General features: G+C 34.6%; 3 protein-coding genes across 5 annotated transcripts in view; 1 reads left to right on the forward strand and 2 right to left on the reverse strand.

The window, feature by feature from the left end:
- The window catches only part of LOC125824498 (uncharacterized), a 263,589-nt gene that overhangs the window by 84,283 nt on the left and 160,667 nt on the right, over positions 1–18,639 (forward strand). The window lies entirely within an intron of this gene.
- The window catches only part of LOC125824540 (probable E3 ubiquitin-protein ligase RHY1A), a 293,655-nt gene that overhangs the window by 66,329 nt on the left and 208,687 nt on the right, over positions 1–18,639 (reverse strand). The window lies entirely within an intron of this gene.
- Positions 4,015–8,976, reverse strand: LOC125824527 (peptidyl-prolyl cis-trans isomerase CYP28, chloroplastic). The gene is made up of 2 exons (XM_049503926.1): positions 8,239–8,976; positions 4,015–4,348 (listed from the first exon to the last, which is right to left on the reverse strand). The coding sequence occupies exons 1-2, from the start codon at positions 8,921–8,923 to the stop codon at positions 4,140–4,142; spliced, it is 894 nt and encodes a 297-aa protein (XP_049359883.1). The 5' UTR covers positions 8,924–8,976; the 3' UTR covers positions 4,015–4,139.

Consider the following 18,639-nt stretch of genomic DNA (forward strand, 5'->3'; position numbering starts at 1 on the left):
ATTAATTTGTGAAACTTACAAAAAAAAGTGATTATTCAAGCGTATTTTTTACCATCATTTTATAATTCACAACTTTTTTATTTTTTATTTTCATTTCGTATTTGATATCAAGCTCAAGCTATTCAAATACATAAAATTTACAAGAAGGTAGAATGCTTTTTTCTAATAATTTATCGATATCCTAAACTCGAAAAGGGGGCGGAACTAGAGGGGAACATCTAAACCTCCTTCATAAAAAAAACGCATTATATATATATAAGATCATTTTTTAAAAATGTATATACATAATACATATTAAACTTCTTAAATTTTTTTTTTTGGTTTCAATCACTAAACTCGAACCCTGCAATTATAGCTTACATTATTGTATAATCCAAAATCTTCTCTTCACCCTTCAATTATTTATATTCAAAATTTTGTCTCTGCCGTTAAATACGAACCTTTAATTATACCTTCTATTACTCTTATCAAATTATGTCTCCAACAATGAACTTGAGCTCTCGATCAATTATAACTTCCATTATTTTATATCCACAATCTTGTCTCCGTCACTAAGCTCAAACTCTTCAATTATAGCTTCCATAATTTTACACCCAAAATTTTATCTCCATCAGTAAACTCAAACCCTTTAACTATATCCAAACATTTATCTCTACCACTAAACATGAACCCTTCAATTATAACTTCCATTACTTTATATTCAAAATCTTATCTCCATCACTGAATTCACATCCTTTAATTATAGCTTCCATTATTATATATCCAAAGCTCAAAACACAAAATGTGTGTCACTTTGGCATCCCAAAGCTATACAATAGAAGCCTTAAAAAACAGACACAAAATTGGCTAAACGTCAGTGGTCCTGGTCCCTTTTGAAACTTCCATCATATCACCAACGTACAAATGTGCCAAGAAATTTTTTAAAAAAAGTAAATATCAAAATTTGCGTATATGTGGGGTTAAATATAGTGGAATTCATAATTTAGACTCGATGAATTTTGAATTTTGTGAATATTTATTTTTCTCATATAAAATTTGGATTATATACACAATTATTTAAAGTTACAATTTTTTATTTAGATAGTTCAATTAAGATCTAAACCCAAGTCAAATTTTGCCTATTAAACACACGTTAAAGCATTATTCATGATTAAGTTGAAGCCATGAGTGATTCTTTAGTTTTACTAAACTATATAAACCTGTATATCTAATGCTTGATTTGTAAATGTCAAACTTTATGAATTCTGAATTGAATTAAAATGCATATCTAATTCTATTTAATTTATTTTTCACATGTATATATAGAATTCGAATTGGTAATATTAGGTTTAAGCAAACCTTCATACACAGTTGGATTTGTCAGTAGTAAAATTTTTTTTTGCCATTGATATGATATCTTCCATCCATCCTTAATTAAAGATTTTTCATAAAATATAAACATAAACATGACCCTTAACTTAACGTCAGTTGGTAACTATGACCTTTGACTTTGAGTGTGCACAAGGAGACACTTAAACTTGTATAAAATTGAACAAATAGACACATTCGTCCTACATGGTACTCTACATGACAATTTTATATCCTATGTGTATTATGTCATATAAGACACATGTGTCTACTTGTTCAATTTTATACAAGTTAAGTGCCTATTTGTGCATACTCAAAGTTGGAGGGCATAGTTATCCGCTAAAACCAAGTTAAGAGTCATGTTTATGTATTGTGCCTTAAAGATTTCAAGTTCGAGCCTTATGAATGAAACAAATTAAGAACAATTACATAAATACACAACTTAAGATATCAGAATCTCTAGAAATTTCCTATTATTTAAAAATATTACAAAAATCTCCTTTGAGATACATCCCTATCCGCTCTTGGATACATCCCTCCCTTTCAGATGCACCCCTATCCCTTCTCGAATACATCCCTATCTCCTCTTGGATACATCCTTCCCTTCTCGAATACATCAGTAATGTGTCATTTGCAATGTATTGGACAACAAAAGAATGTATCCAAGAGCAATGAAGAATCCAAAAAATTTGTAATTGAGGAAACTTTCAAAATAGGATGTAATTAGCCCCCAAATGTATCAGATTTCCATAAGTTCCCCAATAAATTATGATCGTAGAGAGCACTTCCTCTTCTAATTAACCTTACATGACATGATTTTATATTAATCGAGACCCTAAAACGAATATTGATTATTAGAAGGGAAACCAAAAAAAAAAAGGAATAGTTTAGTGATGAGACAGGTTGAGATGATTGATGACCAAGTTGAAGGCATGCTGCTTGATTCTTGGGGTTGTGGTCCTTCTCTCTTATTGCTTGTATACACAAATAGGGATTTGCCTTTTGGGGACCTCTCTTTCTTTTCTTCTTTTCAATTTAGGCTTTGGTATAGGCAAGTGTCAGTGGTCCCCTTTTTGTTGTACTTGTGAAATCTTATCCCTTTATCATGATCATCATGAGACATCTTTTTACCTCTATGGACCACCCCACCCACCCCACCACCACCCAATCAAGCATGATTTTGTGTAATAGGAAATTTCCTCATTAAATTTCTTTTTGAAATGACTCTAACTACTACTTTCTTGAATGGATCATTTGTTTGTTTACAATCTTGGATAACATTATTCATTCTCTCCAAATTAGCTTATTTTGCAAAATGAAGAAAAAAATTGGCATCTACTACTTATACTACTACCTTTTTTTTTTTTTTGTAAGGATTATGTGGGAGTAGGTCACTTAACTTTTACTTTTACTATATCAAAGTTACTAAAAGAAAATCACATTTGGTTTCTCCGAGTGACTTTTTGTATTGTTTAAATAAGCTCGAGTGACTTTTTTGTAATGGACTAGGTAAAGTTGAGTGATTTTTCGTAATAGAAATAGGCTTTAGTGTTGTAAAGTTAAAGTTTGAGTGATAATTTATGAAATGATTACTATATGTTGTTAGAGTGAGTCAAATTTTTGGAACACAAGATGTGGTGTGAAGTGTTGAACCACAATGTTTTTGTGTGGAAGAAAATGGAATTTGGACTTTTATTTTTGTTCATTGGTCAATTACGTGTGAGAAAAGAATTTGCTTTTGGCCAAAAATATGAAAAATATAAAAATCTATGAATCTTAGGAGCAGTGTAGTTGACTTTGTCAACTTGAAATTTAGATGCTTTTTCTATTGGCTTACCTCATTTAACTTTTTTTTTCTAATTGTGTAGGGTAGGGAGCTTGCTTTGTTTTTCCTCTTTCCTATTGTTTTCTTAATTAATTTTTCGACTTTAAGTTATATAAATCATTAGCTAATATGCTATTATAAGTGTATGAAGGTAGGATCAAGCTAATATTTTGCTTGTGAGCGTAATGGTATAAGCCTGATTATGTGACCGATACTTAAAACCCTTTTATATTTATTATTATCTTAGAATGTTCAACTCTATCTCTCATTTTTTGGGAGTTTATGAAAGTGAAAATTGTAGGTTTTTGGTAATGTCTTGTCAAGGGCTTGGGCCTGCATCTATTCATTAGATGAGTAGAACTATCTCCATGGTTTGGTCCATTACCATAAGCCCAAATAGACATTGAGAAGGATAACCTCACTTTAATGGCACATACTCACTCTGACTACTCTCCTCTCCCCACCATGTATATATGAGGGTAACAAAAGTGGAGCATACGATGATGTTACTTGTTGAAGGAAGGTTGTAGGTGATGACGATGTCGCTTGGTGAAGAAAGGTTGTAGGTGATGGTGTGTTCTACTTCTTTTCTAGGGTGGGGCGTTGAAATCCTTTCTATTGGTTCTTGCATGGTAGCTAGTATAAGATGTTGATGACTGTGGTGTCCAGGCCAGCTTCCGCACACCTTGACTAATTCCATGGGATACCTGCTACCTCCTACCATAAGCAGGTACCTATTTTTTAATAGGTGGCAAAACGACTACGTGTGTGTGTGTGTTAAAAGAAAGCCCATTATCCCTCATCTAATTTGACTGCAAAAATTACCCTGAACAAATATGGACTTCTCAACTTAAAAGCTCTGCATTATGTAAATCCTCTTCTGTCAATGTAACATACAGAAAAGAGAAACCTTTACAAGTCATGGTAACAATGTGGATATGGAAATAAAATGAGGAACCTGAACATATCAAGGTAGGCTAGGAGAAAGTGTAGGCTTTGCTACTTTGAGTTCTCCACAATCACTGATATAAACAGTCTTGAGTGGCTTATTCCAGATTGCGCGAGCAGTTTTTGCTCTTCCATCTCCAATAAGCTCAGCAAAATCATTATATTGTCGAATATTTTCGGATGGTTTATAAGTGGGAATGGCAGCTATGGTTGTCACAATATCCAAACCTGCAGTACACTCCAAGAAAAGGCAAAAAAAGTGAGCTTTTGACGTAACATACGGATACTGTTTCAGCATGTAAGTTTCATGTTAGTAACTATGCAGAAAGTTGTAATAGTGTACACAAGTAGTGGCATGTCACTTCTACTAATGCAGGGCTTTCGTTGCACATATATCCAGCAAGGAACTAATCATTCTCGTTTTCTTTTGTTTCTTCCTTCTGAAGCATAGAGTTGTTTTATACCATCCGAGAAGGTCTTCGTTAGTTTTATTTTTATATGGAACCCCATCCTCATACTCCCCTTCCCGGGGGAGAACAGTAGCTTTTCCCTTCTTTTCCCTCATGGAGATTCTAACTCCAGGCTTTGGTTGGAGGTGAAGGGTCCTCCCACTAGGCAGACTCTCTACTCTTGTTTCGCTCATTGAAGCCTTGCGGAAACTAAGTTGAAAGCATAGCTTTCCACTGTTCACAGATGTGAATTGAGCTAAACATCACAGCATGTTCAGACCACTACCTTTTACATTAGTCTTTATTTAACAAGAATTTGCGTAGTTTCTCGTCCTACTTTTCTCTACAACACGGTTGACTAAATAATAGAGAGCAAGAGTTGATCCCTGTCTAAAACTGACAATTATACACCAGCCACAGCAATATCTACTGCAAAACAACAGAGCAACACAAAGAAACAGGTGGGTGACTTGACTAATTAAGATGGTGTGTGAGCAACTTCTAATATCACCAGGCCTCAAAATCACTCAGCAATATTTGTTCTATGCTGTAGCCAGTAGGTAAAGTCTTCTCAGTCGGTGTTAGTACTATATAATTTTCAAACCGACTCCGTAAAAGTTCTGTTTGCCTTAACTATTGGGAAAGAACCATCTCGATTTATGCATTTGTTGGCATCATGTTTGTTCCTTCAATTTCTTTACCTATTTTGACCTGGTAGAACACATCCCATATTAAGCAGCAGGTTAATGTTTAACTTGAAACAATATTTATCTAATAAGTCCTAATTGCACATAACAAGTTCACTCTGGATCATATCACACAAGCCTAAGCACCCACAAGTGTCTTACTGTGAGCCAAATAGTGCAGGAGACTTGAAAAGTCAAGGTAAACTTAACTGGCGCTACATGATATAGTGTATTAATCTTCTGCAAGTCAATCAGCATCTAATGCAGTGCTGTGACCAGCGACCAAAGAAAGTCATTATGCACACGTCCCACCCCATATAAGCATGAATTGAATTATATTAATATTACACTGACAAAAAAGTACTACTATTAGTTTAGTTTAAAATTGATCATAGAAGGTCCTTTATTAAAAAAATAAAAAATTGATTATAGAAGGTTACTTACCCTTTTATCCAGATATCCAATCTAAAAACATACTATGGACAATTTTACTTGTATTTGATTTTTAAGAAAGCTGCACATTTAGAAATTCCTTCTTCTATCGGTGTATAAAAGTTAAAAACGCTATAAGCATACTCTTTGCTAGAGATGTATACATATCGATTTAGAATCAATAAAGAAAATGCAAAATTTTGCCAGATTTCTCTTTCTTCCTTCCCCACCTTCCACTCCTGTAATCGTCCCTTCTTGCTCCTATTATTCTCTACTGTCATTCCCTGCTTCTTCAATTTTCAGCTCATTCCTCTCTTTTTCTGCTTTTCTTCATTTACTCCCTTTGTTCCTAAAGCCTTTATTTCTCAACTTTCCAGTCCCATACTAGCCCATTAAATCCTTTCCTTTCTTCATTTAGTTACCGCTTCGAGCTGAATTAGAAAGATATTACATTTCCCCTTCCATTTTCATACTCCTAGGTATATCTATATACTTTGCCTACTTAGTCATGAGTGAACCTACCCTTTGCTTTCAATCTAACAACTGCTAGGAATGACCTGTAGTTGACTAAATTTTTTATTTTCCTACTATTTTTCATTACCTAGGTTGCCATGTTTGGTAGAGTCAATGTTGAGACATGTTATCCCTCTGTGATTTTTGTCAATTTTTTTAGTAGCTACAGCAAAATCGGAACTTGCAAACATTTCACTGACATGCCATTCACTGAAATTTTTGGTCATCATTTGTCCCTATCTGCTTGAATCAGTTTCAAGTTTAAGTATCTGGCATATTATCTTAGGTGGTTAATAGAAGTTTGGTCCAACAACACCAACAACATAGTGTACTCAGACCTTACAGCTGTTTCAAAAAGACTGAGGTGCCTCTGTTATTGGTTTGAGCAGCAGAAATGATGATTAAAAGGATAGGAGATGGAAAAAATCCATACTAAACACAGACAACAAAGTTTGAGATAGCCCAAGGATTTCAGTGCCTTGGACATCTATTATAATACTTCATCCGCTTTATTTTGTTTGTCTGGTTTTGACTTGACAAGAAGTTTAAGAAAGTAAAGAAGACTTTTGAACCTTGCAGTCTTAAACTAAAGATATGTAGAATGTACCGAAATATTGTTTCATCTTGTAGTCTTAAACATGCCAGGTGGAAAGTTCAAACTAAAGAGTTGTCAAAAAAGTAAAAAGACATTGATCTTTTTGAAACGTACTTAAAAGGAAAGTACAAACAAATTGAAACTGAGGGAGACAAGCAAAGTGAAACCGAGGGAGTACTTCTTTTGATTGAACCATTAAAAGTGAAGTCTTTAATCACTTAACCAAAAGATACAATGAGCAAAATTTGATACATCGGGATGATAGGTGAGGTTTTACTTAAAAATAAATTATTTACTAAGTAAAGAAAACGGCTTTGAATTTTATTATCATTAAAGTAATAAAGGACCTCAAAGTGAACGACACAATAGCAAAGTCATAGACTGATTCTAGTCTAGAACTATTTCAGATCCATATGATCAATCAACAATGCCTAAATTCTAGATTACTTGGGGACAAATATATGAATACTCTATCCATCCAGTTTTATTAGGCCCATTACTCAATAAAAGTGATAACTCTGGTAGTACTCCTTGTTCCTCCATATTTCTCCAATCAAATATACCTCTATTTAACCTTTAAATCGATCTTCTTTAGTAGGGCAGATAGGCACATGGAGGTATTGACTCGTACTATCAATTGGAGAACCACGTCATTTTACCTTACGAATATCTAAATGTAAAGATCACTTCTCGACTAGCAAGTTAACATTTTCTTAAGCAAATATTTACTTTGTCACAACATTGACAAACACTACGGCGAAGCACCCTTTTACACTAAACATGCATGTGCCAACTAAAAGAGTATAAGTCTCCCAATGTTAGCTCAGTTGGTAAAGTATAGTATAGTGCGATTAACTAAAGTGTTCAACTTCTATTACACTAACAATATAAAAGACCTTTTACACTCTGGTCGCCTAAAAGATAACTACAATAATTTTCCATAAAAATTGAAATTATTAACTCGAATATAAGGCATGCTACCTTCTACAACAGGTTAAAATAGACCAATATGTAAACATTCATTACATTTTCAGTGTATATAAGGTGGAGGACTGAAATGGGATTAACTAAAGTGTTAAACTTCTACACACCGACAACTCAAATCACCTATAAGATAACTATGGTAATTTTCAATAACAATCGAGATAACTAATTCGAATATAAGGCATGCTACCTTCTACAACACATTCAAATAGACTAATAGATACAATTCATTTACATCTTCAGTGTACACCAACATACTCGGAATAATCCCACAAAGTAGTGTCTTGGGAATGTGGAATGTACAGTATACGCGGACCTTACTCCTACACCTCAAGTGTACGCAGACCTTACCCCTACCTCAGACAGAGGTAGAGAGGCTGTTCCCGACAGACTTCGCCGTCAATGTATATAAGTTAAACTGAACTTAAGGAGATAAATTTGTAGATTCTGAGAACTCACCTTCAAGAACAGTTCCAAAAACAATATTCTTGCTATCAAGCTGAGGACAAGGTCCAGGTCCAGTAGTAATCAAAAACTCCACATTATGATAATTTGGATTCAGCTTAAGATCATCATCATCATCATTCTCAGATAAAGGCAATGAAACAACTCCAGCTCTAGAATGTTCCAAAAGAAAAGCTTTAGATTCAATTGACTCTACATTCCTAATTAACTTCAATGGCGGTTTCACTTCTCCTTTATCTCTTCTCCCCTGTCTCCCCGCCATAAAAAACTGTCCCGGAAATATTTTCTGGACCAAAGTACCCTTATAAGTCGATCCAGATGAACCAGTACACATAGCTTTGAAATTCGACACAGTAATCGGAACTAGGTTACCGTAAAGCCCTAGAACAAGTCGACCAATTGGTTCAGAATCAGCGCAATTAGAGAGATCATCTCCGAGATTCCTGTTTGTGAAGTAATTAGGACATATACTGAAGTCTAAGAAGACTCGTTCGGTGATAGTGGTATCCGGTGACGGCGGTGGGGCGGCGACGGAGGTGGAGATGGTTGAGGGAAATGTGAGAGTGGTAGAGAGGAAGAGGAGGTTGCGGCGGTTGAGGTGGGGAGAAGGAGGGAAGGGGGAGGTGGAGTGACGGCAGAGATGAGGAGGAGTAGGGAGGAGGGTGGCGGAGCAGCCCATGATGACGACGGTGCATGGTGGTGGAGAAGAGTAATAGAGAGTTTGAGAAGATTAGATAAATTTGATTACGTGGAGAGTGCAGGCCACACAAAGAGAGACTAGGTGGGGACTACTTTTTTGATATTTTAGTACAACTTATAATATCTATTAATTCGATTAGAAGTAAACATATGAAGAAGTCAAAGATTTCAACATTTATTATATATGCATAAGATATCATTTTAACTATTTATGAACAACGTAATTTTTCGCTGGAGGGCGGCCCAACCTGGCTCTGCCCCTGCAGTGTACATTATTTTTCTGAAGTAGAAAATGAATGGAACATTTGCTCATATACACATCCTGAAGAGGAAAAACATTTTTTCCTTTTTTAAGTTTCTAGTAAGTATGAAGTTTCCACTGATGTATACACGAACTTACCAGAGTACAAACTACTCAATCCATCGGAGAGTTGACTATGCTCGAAAATCCTATATTGCTTGGACTCTTCAAAAATGTGATCATCAGGTACGTGTTGGATCCTTCAAAAGTAGTATGAGTTCGAGCAACTTAGTGAAAATCTATCAACTATTTGCTAAAGATGGAGTTGTATGCTGTACATTTGGGACTGGTGAGTTATTGGAAGAAGAATAAGATGGAGAAGAGAATTTGGAAGCTGTTATTGACAATGTGATATCTTTCTGTTTTTGCCTTTTAGGGGATATATTCCTACCGTGGACGCAAGTATTTAGTTGTTTTCCCTTCTTTTGATGCAATGCACAGCTGCAGTTGCGATGATAAGGCCTCCTCTCGATGTCCATGTCTAACATCGACAAGCTTCCATCAATGACGACACATTGAAGCATCATTTCAGCTGCTCCACTAGTCATGTTCTTCTCTCTCGATCGTTCTCTTCCCTACTATGAAAGGTAAAGTTTGATTGTTCTTGAAATTCTTTGTCTGTTTATAAGGCTTATACAGAGCTAACAAACATTAATTTTCATGTCCAACTTTGTGGATTTTGGTAGAATCAAGGTGAAAAAAAAGGGCTGTTTTCTGTTTGTTTTGGTTATCTTATTACCAATGAAACAAGCGTTTTTTCCTATGATTCTTTTGTCCATCCTGCAGTCTTGGAATAATTTTTCGATGTACTTACTTGCGTTTGTTTGTAATGGAACGACTGAAAATCTTACATGCTTTATTTGTCTTATGCAACTGGTTAGCATTGGTGTGATTGTTCTTGTTATTGTACTTCTCTAACGATTCCCTCGAAGTTCTTGATTCCTCCTTGGAGTTCTCTTCCTTGACTCCGGGACTAAGAGAGAAAGAATCTTAACATTTTAATACTATATTTGATCTGGTTAGCTTAGTTTTTCTGGGTTTCTACTTTGTACTTTGCATACGTAGTCGTGTCTTGACTTGAGTAGCTTTTTTGGGAGAATTATTTTAATCTACTTTTGTTCTTAATAGCTGGATATGTCAATTACAATAAGAAACAAGAAACATATATCATAGACTAATAATTGGATGTATCAAGATCTTTTAAATTACTAGTACATCTTCATCTATATCGAGGGCATGATCCTGAATAGGAGAGTATGGAGGTCAAGGAATAAGGTAGAAGGTTAGTAGATAGTTGAGCAATTACTCTCTTTCATATCAATGACAATGTTATCAAAAGCAAAAGGCGCAAAAAAGCTCTAAGGTTTGTTGGGGCTTTAAATGCAAAGTGCACATACAACACGGACTTTAATGAAAAAAGATGGAAAGGGAGGAAAAAGAAATACAAATATATTGAATTTCCATTATTTCAACTAGCTGTAGTTTCTGTGTGACTCTGTTGCACATTCAACTATGCTGGTTCTGTTTTAAAACTGCTTGATGCAGCGTATGAACGATGAACCAGTCGTTCAAATGGAATACGTGAGGCATGTTAGAACTTCCCAAGATCCATGTACTTTGCTTAATTTCGGGCTAGAAGTCTATTTGCTTATATGGAGAAATGCTCTGTTTCTTCTCATAATTGACCTGAAATCTGTGTTTGCACGATCAGAATTATTTTTAGGTGAATATATATTGCTGTTAGTACTATGCATCTCTTCTCAGTTTGATATTCTCGATCCATAAATTTTTCTTGCATATGCTAAATATGGACGTGGCTTTCCCATCTCGACTGTTTTCTGGTATTAAATCTCATATTTTTGGAGAAAAGTTGAGAACATGTATTAACCCATTTGGAATTTTTTCATCCAAAAAAAGGTAGCTCGATGCAGTAAGTTTCCGCTATACGCGGAGTCCAGGGCAGGGCAAGGATGAACCACAAGAGTCAATTGTACGCAGACTTACCTGCATTTCTACAAGAGCCTGTTTCAACAGACTTCTGGTCACATGACAACAACTTTACCAACTACGTCAAAGCACCCCTTCGATTATTACCACACTCACAAACACAAATCTGACACATATATATATATATATATATATATATATATATATATATATATATTTTGACAAATGGTATCAGAAGAACATAAAGGAGAGAGATTTACGAGAAGATCTGAGGAGACAATATTAGTATTAATTCAAGCCTTTTCTGGAGTTGGAGAAACCGATGAAATGAAATTTTGGACTGATCCAGTGGAACTGGCAGATGGTGTTAAAAAAAAGATTACAAAGTATTTCCTTGTATTTGATGTACAGAATATACATTAAAAAAAAAACCATCCTGATATTCTCCTTGACTTTATTGAATGAGCTTAGTTTTATAATCTCAAAGACGTAAAACAATACATCGTTTTAAGAGAAGTAAATTATTCTTAAATTGGTTAAAGTATAGAGAAACTAGTAACAAAAAATGACGAAAAGAAGAAGCAGAATGAACTATGAACAAACCATTTGTCTTGGTGAAGAAACGGAATTCAATAGACTATGAGGATGAGAAGTGGAAATAGCAAGTTATACCTATTAACAGATACAAAGGGAAAATAAAAGTGTAGAATCAGTGTACAAACTCTGTTCGTGAACTAAAACTAATTCTACTTAACGAACGTGTACAATGTGATCAATTTCAGAATTCAAAGGCTGTATTCACAGTGTTTACGTAAAGTAAGAAAATAATGAGCATTTGCTCATAGAAATCATGAAGAGTAAGAATTGTTGCATTTCCTTTTTCTTTTGTAAATTTACAACACCTATGAAGTGGATACTGAAGTATTACCAGAATGTACAAAGGAAAATCTATCAACTACTTGCCTAGTATTGGAGCTGTCTGCTGTACTACATTCCTGAGTCCTGACTGATTAATTATCTCGAGATTATGAAGATGTGAATTTGGAAGCTTCTATTGACAAAATCATATCTTGAATTTGGAAGTACTAATAATATGTTCTTGTTATTGTAGTTCTCTTGTGATTTCCTCAAAATAAGCGTATTCTACTAGGAGTTCTCTTCCTTGATTACGGGTTTCTACTTTGTACTTTGTACTTGTAGGTGTCTTGAATTAAGTATTGTTTTTCATTTGGGAACTTCTCTAATATGTTTTGTTTTTAATACTTCGATGTGTTAATTACCCTCGAAAAAGAAAGATAAATGAAAAGATTAAAGTAAGCATAGGCTAAACAATTGTGTATATCAGTATTCCAAAATTACTGATTATTATAATCAAGGCTGATACCAATTTATAGGAATCTCAGCAAGTGCAGATTCTTTTGTACTGTTTTCATAAGCAAATGGAGCTTGTGTTGACCTTGGAATTCCCTCTACTGAATTTCTGTAGATTCACTTTTCAAATTAAGGTAATACTCCCTCCGTTTCAATTTGTTTGTCTGGTTTTGATTTGGCACGAAATTCAAGAAATTAAAGAAGACTTTTGAATCTTGCGGTCTTAAACTAAAGATATACAAAATATACTAAAATTACAAACCTTCTCTGGCACTTCAAGTGGTGGGGTTTCCATACAAGTTCAATTGCATTATTGATGGCTGTAGACCCTTAGTGATAAGACTTTCGTGCAAATATTGACATAGCTTTTTCCATCTTGGGAAGGGGAGCTTGGCGTAATTGGTAAAGTTACAGCTATGTGAGGTCATGGGTTCGAGCTGTGGAGATATCCTCTTTGCAGAAATGCAAGGTAAGACTGTGACCCTACTCAGTGGAAGCTTAGTGCACTGAGTTGCTTTTTTTGATTTCTCTACCTTGGATGCTTTTGGTATTAACCCTTGCATATATTTAAAGAGCAGTCGAAAACACGTTACAAATCCATTTGGATGAGTAGTAAACAGATCTGGTGAAAGTGACAGATGATTTGGAAAAGGCTTACAAAGTATTTCCTTGTATATTGTCAATGGCAATGTAAGTTCAGAAAAGACATAGAAGTAGGCCATTCCGACATTATTCCCTTTGACTTTACTGATGAAGCAGAATGAACTATGAACAAACCATTTGTCTTAGTGAAATAACGAAATTTAATAGACTACGAGGAGCAAAATTTGTTAAACAATGAGGATGAGAGAAGTGTAAATAACAAACCAGTGGACTAATTTCGGGGACTATGGGAGGCTAACAGGACAGAAGAAAAGAATGAAAGATGAAGTGATGGTAAGTTAGAAAGTTTAGAATCAGTGTACAAACTCTGTTAGTAAACAAACACTAATTCTACTAACGAACGTGTACAATGTGATCAATTTCAGAATTCAAATGCTGCATTCTCAGTGTTCGCTAAAGTTAAAATCTTTTGAATCCTGGAAAGAAAGAAAACAAGTTGCATTTCTTTTTCTTTTGTAAATTTGCATCACCTATGAAGCGGATACTGACGTATACATATACTTACCAGAATGTACAAAGGAAAATCTATCAACTACTAGCTAACATTGGAGCTGTATGCTGTACACTCCCAACTGATTAATTATCTCAAGACGATGAAGATGGAGAAGTGAATTTGGAAGTTTCTATTGACAAAATCATATCTTTCCGGTTTTGCCTTTTAGGGAATGATATATTCCTACTATGGACACAAGTGCTTGGCTGTGATATATCCCCGGCCCTTCTGTTTGTGCAATGCACAACTGCAGTTTTTATGGTAAGGTCGTCTCTCGATATCCATATCTGACATGGACAAGCTTCTGTCAAAGACACACTGAAGCATCATTGCAGCTGCTCCAGTGGCCATTCTATTCTTTCTAAAGGTGTTTAGATAGTGAGGTGAGTTTTTCACTGTCTATGTGTGAACATGTGATGTCGACGTGGTTATTTTGAACATTTTTTCATATTTTTGCAAAGGGTTTATATAGAATACAATCTCATGGATTCACTAGCCTTACTATGATATGGAAGGAATAGTCTAGGTAGAAATTTGTTATCTGTTCTTGTTATTGTAGTTCTCTTGTGATTCCCTCAAAATAAGTGTTTTCTCCTAGGAGTTCTCTTCCTTGATTACTTGTTTCTACTTTGTTCTTTGCACTTTTAGGTGTATTGAATTAAGTATTGTTTTTAAATTACTGATCATTCTAATGAAGACTAATACCAATTTATAGGAGACTCAGCATGTGCATCTTTTGTACTATTTTCATCAGCAAAAAGGTTATTTTATGAGCAGCTTGTGCCACGTAATGCTCCAACAAATTGTCATACGTTGCCTCTGTTGACCTTGGAATTCCCATCTGCTCATGTTCTGTAGATTCACTATTCAAATTAATATAATGCTCCCTCCGTTTCAATTTGTTTGCCTGATTTTGACTTGACACGAAGTTTAACCAAAGTAAAGAAGACTTTTGAATCTTGTGGTGTTAAGCTTCTCGGTAATTATGTCACTTGTAGGCTCTTTATTAGTCCATTATGTGAGGTTGGCAAATGAACGAGTTAGCATGGCTTAGTATTATAAGTTTTATTTGACGTATGACCTTTTGTTTTATCGGAGAATTAAAATAAACTTAACATTGCAAAGATTGAAAATTGAGTGTTGCCATACCCTTGTATGACTGTATTGTCTCATTCGACTGCTCGCTGTTTCTAAATAAAAACGTTTGATGCAGAGAATGATCGTGTTCAACAGTTGTTCAATGAATTAAGTGATGCAGTTTTTTCTTCCAAGATCGGATTTATTTTAAGGTGAACATTGCTGCTAGTACTAAACTATGCTCCTTTTCTCCGTTTGATTGTCCCTGAATGATAAGACTTCCGTGCATCTGCTAAATATTGACATAGCTTTACCATCTTAGGAAGGGGATTTTTAGCGTAACCGGTAAAGTTGCTGCTATGTGTTCTGAAGGTCATGATTTAAAAATTCATTATTTAACCTAAACTAAGTCCTCGTACAACATAAATGTTAAAAGGCATAATACATATATTGGACCTTAAACTTGGCTTCAAATTTTAACTTTGACCTCCAACTTTCAAAGTGCACAAATAGACACTTTAACTATCCAACCTTTTAATAAATAAACACGCGTGTCTTACCTGGCAAAACGCGTGATGTGCACGCATTTTGCGCGAGTGAGAAGTAATTTTTGAGGCACACAACAGTGAAAAAAATGCTGAAATGACAATTCTACCCTTAATTATTATTATTATTTTTTAGATCTAAGATTGACGTGTAAAGTGTTTAATTAGTTGGCAGCCATTGAGTGGCTCACTAATACACGTGGCAGCGTTTGCAATTCACGCTCTTGGCTCCAAAAATCGCGTGTTTATTTATTAAAAGGTTGGATAGTTAAAGTGCTTGTTTGTGCACTATGAAAGTTGGAGGTCAAAGTTAAAATTTGAAGCCAAGTTTAAGGTCAAATATATGTATTATCCCATGTTAAAATAATGCATCTTTTTAGACCAAACTAAGTCCTTGTACAACACAAATGTTAAACTAATGGATCATGTTAGACCATTGAGATTATAAAACTAAGCTCATTTAGTAAAGACAAAGGGAATAATGTCATAATGGCCTACTATTATGTTTGTTTCTGTACTTATCTTGTTTGTCACAAAATACAACGAAATACGTACAGACATACTTTGTAAGACTTATCTAAACCATCTTTCATTTTCATCAGATCTGTTTACTTTTCATTTCATCAGTTTCTCCGTTTTCAGAATGATCCTTTAGTTGCTGATATCGTCCTCTCAAGTGTTCTTCTTTATCTCTCTCCTTTGCCTTTACGTAAATATACGATTTCTGTTTTGAGTGTGGTGTGATAATATAAAATGAAGATATGAATAATAAACTGGAACACATACTGTTCATTCTTAAGAAAAGTTTCAAGAGAAGTTCTTAACAATGAATTCACATTTCCAAGAATAGTTTCAAATATCCAAATGGATTCGTAACATGTTTTCGACTGTTACATTTCATCACCCTAAGTGGAAATAAAAATAGAAGAAGGTAAAATAGAAAATAAAACAGAAAAAGGAAAAGTGAAGATCAAGAAGTTCTGGTAAATTTGGTTTGAAAAATTTACTATGTGAAAGAAGAAAAGCAGTACATTCAACTACTTGCTAAAGTCGGCGCTGTATGCTGTACACTCGTGACAAATGAATTATTGCAAGAAGAAGATGTAGAAGAGAATTGGGAAGTTGCTATTGACAATGTCATATCTTTCTGGTTTTGCCTTTTGGGGAATGATACATTCCTACTGTGGACACAAGTCGTTTGATTATCCCCTTTCTGCTTGTGCAATGCACAACTGCAGTTTTTATGGTAAGGTCGTCTCTCGATATTCATGTCTGACATCGACAAGCTTCCGTCAAATACACACTGAAGCATCATTGCAGCTGCTACAGTGGCCATTCTCTTCTCTCTCCTCTTTCTTTAGTGATGCAATGTGGTTTTGTATGAAGTAAGTGTAATCATATGTGTTTGAGGATTTATATAGAGATAGTAGTAAGTACTGACTTATGTGCCCAGCTTAGGGAATTTGATAGCATCAAGGGTGAAAAAAAGGATTCTCTAGAATTCAACAAGTTCTTGTGCATGTTATTACCGTACTATCAATGAAACTAGCGTTTTTTCCTATGATCTGTTTTTGTCTTGGCTGCAGTCTTTGCTTATTATGTCTGCACATGCTGTTTTGTTCTTTATATGTACTTACTTCTGCGTGTTCATTTTATGTAAGATACTTTTATTATTTTACTCTTATATATACTGGTGTTTGATAGTTTTTATTCCGCTTACTACAAGAAAATGTACTTTAAGCTACAAAATACATTGTAGCTAAATATAAAATTTTCCGTAGCTAAACACTTTAGCTACATTATTTTGTTTCGTAGCATGCGTAGCAAGATGTAGCGTGGCTAATAGTTAGCACATCTCTCTCAAAATTCAAAGCACAAAGCTCGAGTGAACCTTCATCTCTTCGATTTGTCTTTCAAAGTTCAAGTTCAACCTTATTATCATCTCCTCCTGAATCATCACATCAGGGGTAAGTTTATTTCCTCTTCGTCTATCTAAAATTCTTTTATAGCAAATTTTACTTTAACTTGTTTTCTCATCTTATTTTAAAATGGATTGTTTATTACTGGACCATAGAGGATATGTTAAGAATGAGAAGATCCTCTATTTGATAGTTTATCTCAGCCAAATTCTTTGTTTGAATCGAAATTATACTCTTCTATCTACTATAATCGAATGTAACGACTATCTTGTTGCTCCTTCAAAGGTATGTCAAGTCAATTATGGACAAGTAAAAATGTACGAAAGGAGTATATAATAGGTGGGGCAACTTGTTTGGTATCATGCTCTGGTCTCGTCCCTTTCCAAATATTGATTTGGTGTCTTTTGTTTCACTGTTTGACTTATTTGTTTTTTTTGCATAAAATATGTTGCTAGTGGTTTTTGCACGACTTTTTCAAAATTGTTAATCCTATTCATTATATGAAAATGATATTAAGTTATCAGATGCGAGGTTATTTTGCTCTGAATAATTTTTTCCATTTACAAATCTCTGCATTGTTTTATAATATGAACTGGTTGCCAGGAAACAGTAGGATAGGTATTGAAAACTGTAGAATGTCAGAGTCTAAAAGGATTGCCGGAAATAGACGCTCTCTTTTATGCAATACTAGATGTAGTTGGCCAACTCTCAAGTAATGAAGAATTACATTTTCTGATGCATAAAAGGTTTACATATTAAGGGTTGTTTGACCTACTATGTAATTTACAAACAACTTGTTACAGTAGTTCACGTAGAATTATGAGAAAATTACAAAGTTTGGTCTTTGCTAGGATCAGATGCTCAAGCTCATTTTAAGAACTGAACAGTCAGCTTTTGTTGTTTACTTTTTATAATTAAGATGCCAAATCAAAATACAAAAGTGTAGCAGTAGGAAATGAGCCTTTTAAATCTCTTTTCATTTTCAATATTCGCGTGTTTGTTTCCATCTGTTGGCCATTCTACTTCTCCGAATATGATTTTTATGTTGGGAAAGATAGCTGAAGGGACAGGATTTGAGTCAGGGGAGTAGTAAATGTATGTGTTTAAAGAAACAACTGCTTTCACCTCTGGCCCTAATCCAACATGGTTGATGGATTCTTGAACATTTCACAGAGCTGGAAAAGTGGAATGTAGATAAGTTCCATTGTATTTTTGAAGAAAAGGCTCATTTCCAAGTGTACTTAATGTCACAATCATACACTTAATGTTGTCAACAAAAGCTTTCTGCTACCAACTTTGACATTAAGTGGACAATAGTATGAATGTGATTTAGTTATTTCGAGAGTCGATTTATTGAAAACAACCTCTCTACCTCCTAAA

This window comes from Solanum verrucosum, unplaced genomic scaffold, assembly GCF_900185275.1.
Source record: "Solanum verrucosum unplaced genomic scaffold, falcon-dt-bn FXZP01000022.1, whole genome shotgun sequence".
Taxonomy (NCBI): domain Eukaryota; kingdom Viridiplantae; phylum Streptophyta; class Magnoliopsida; order Solanales; family Solanaceae; genus Solanum; species Solanum verrucosum.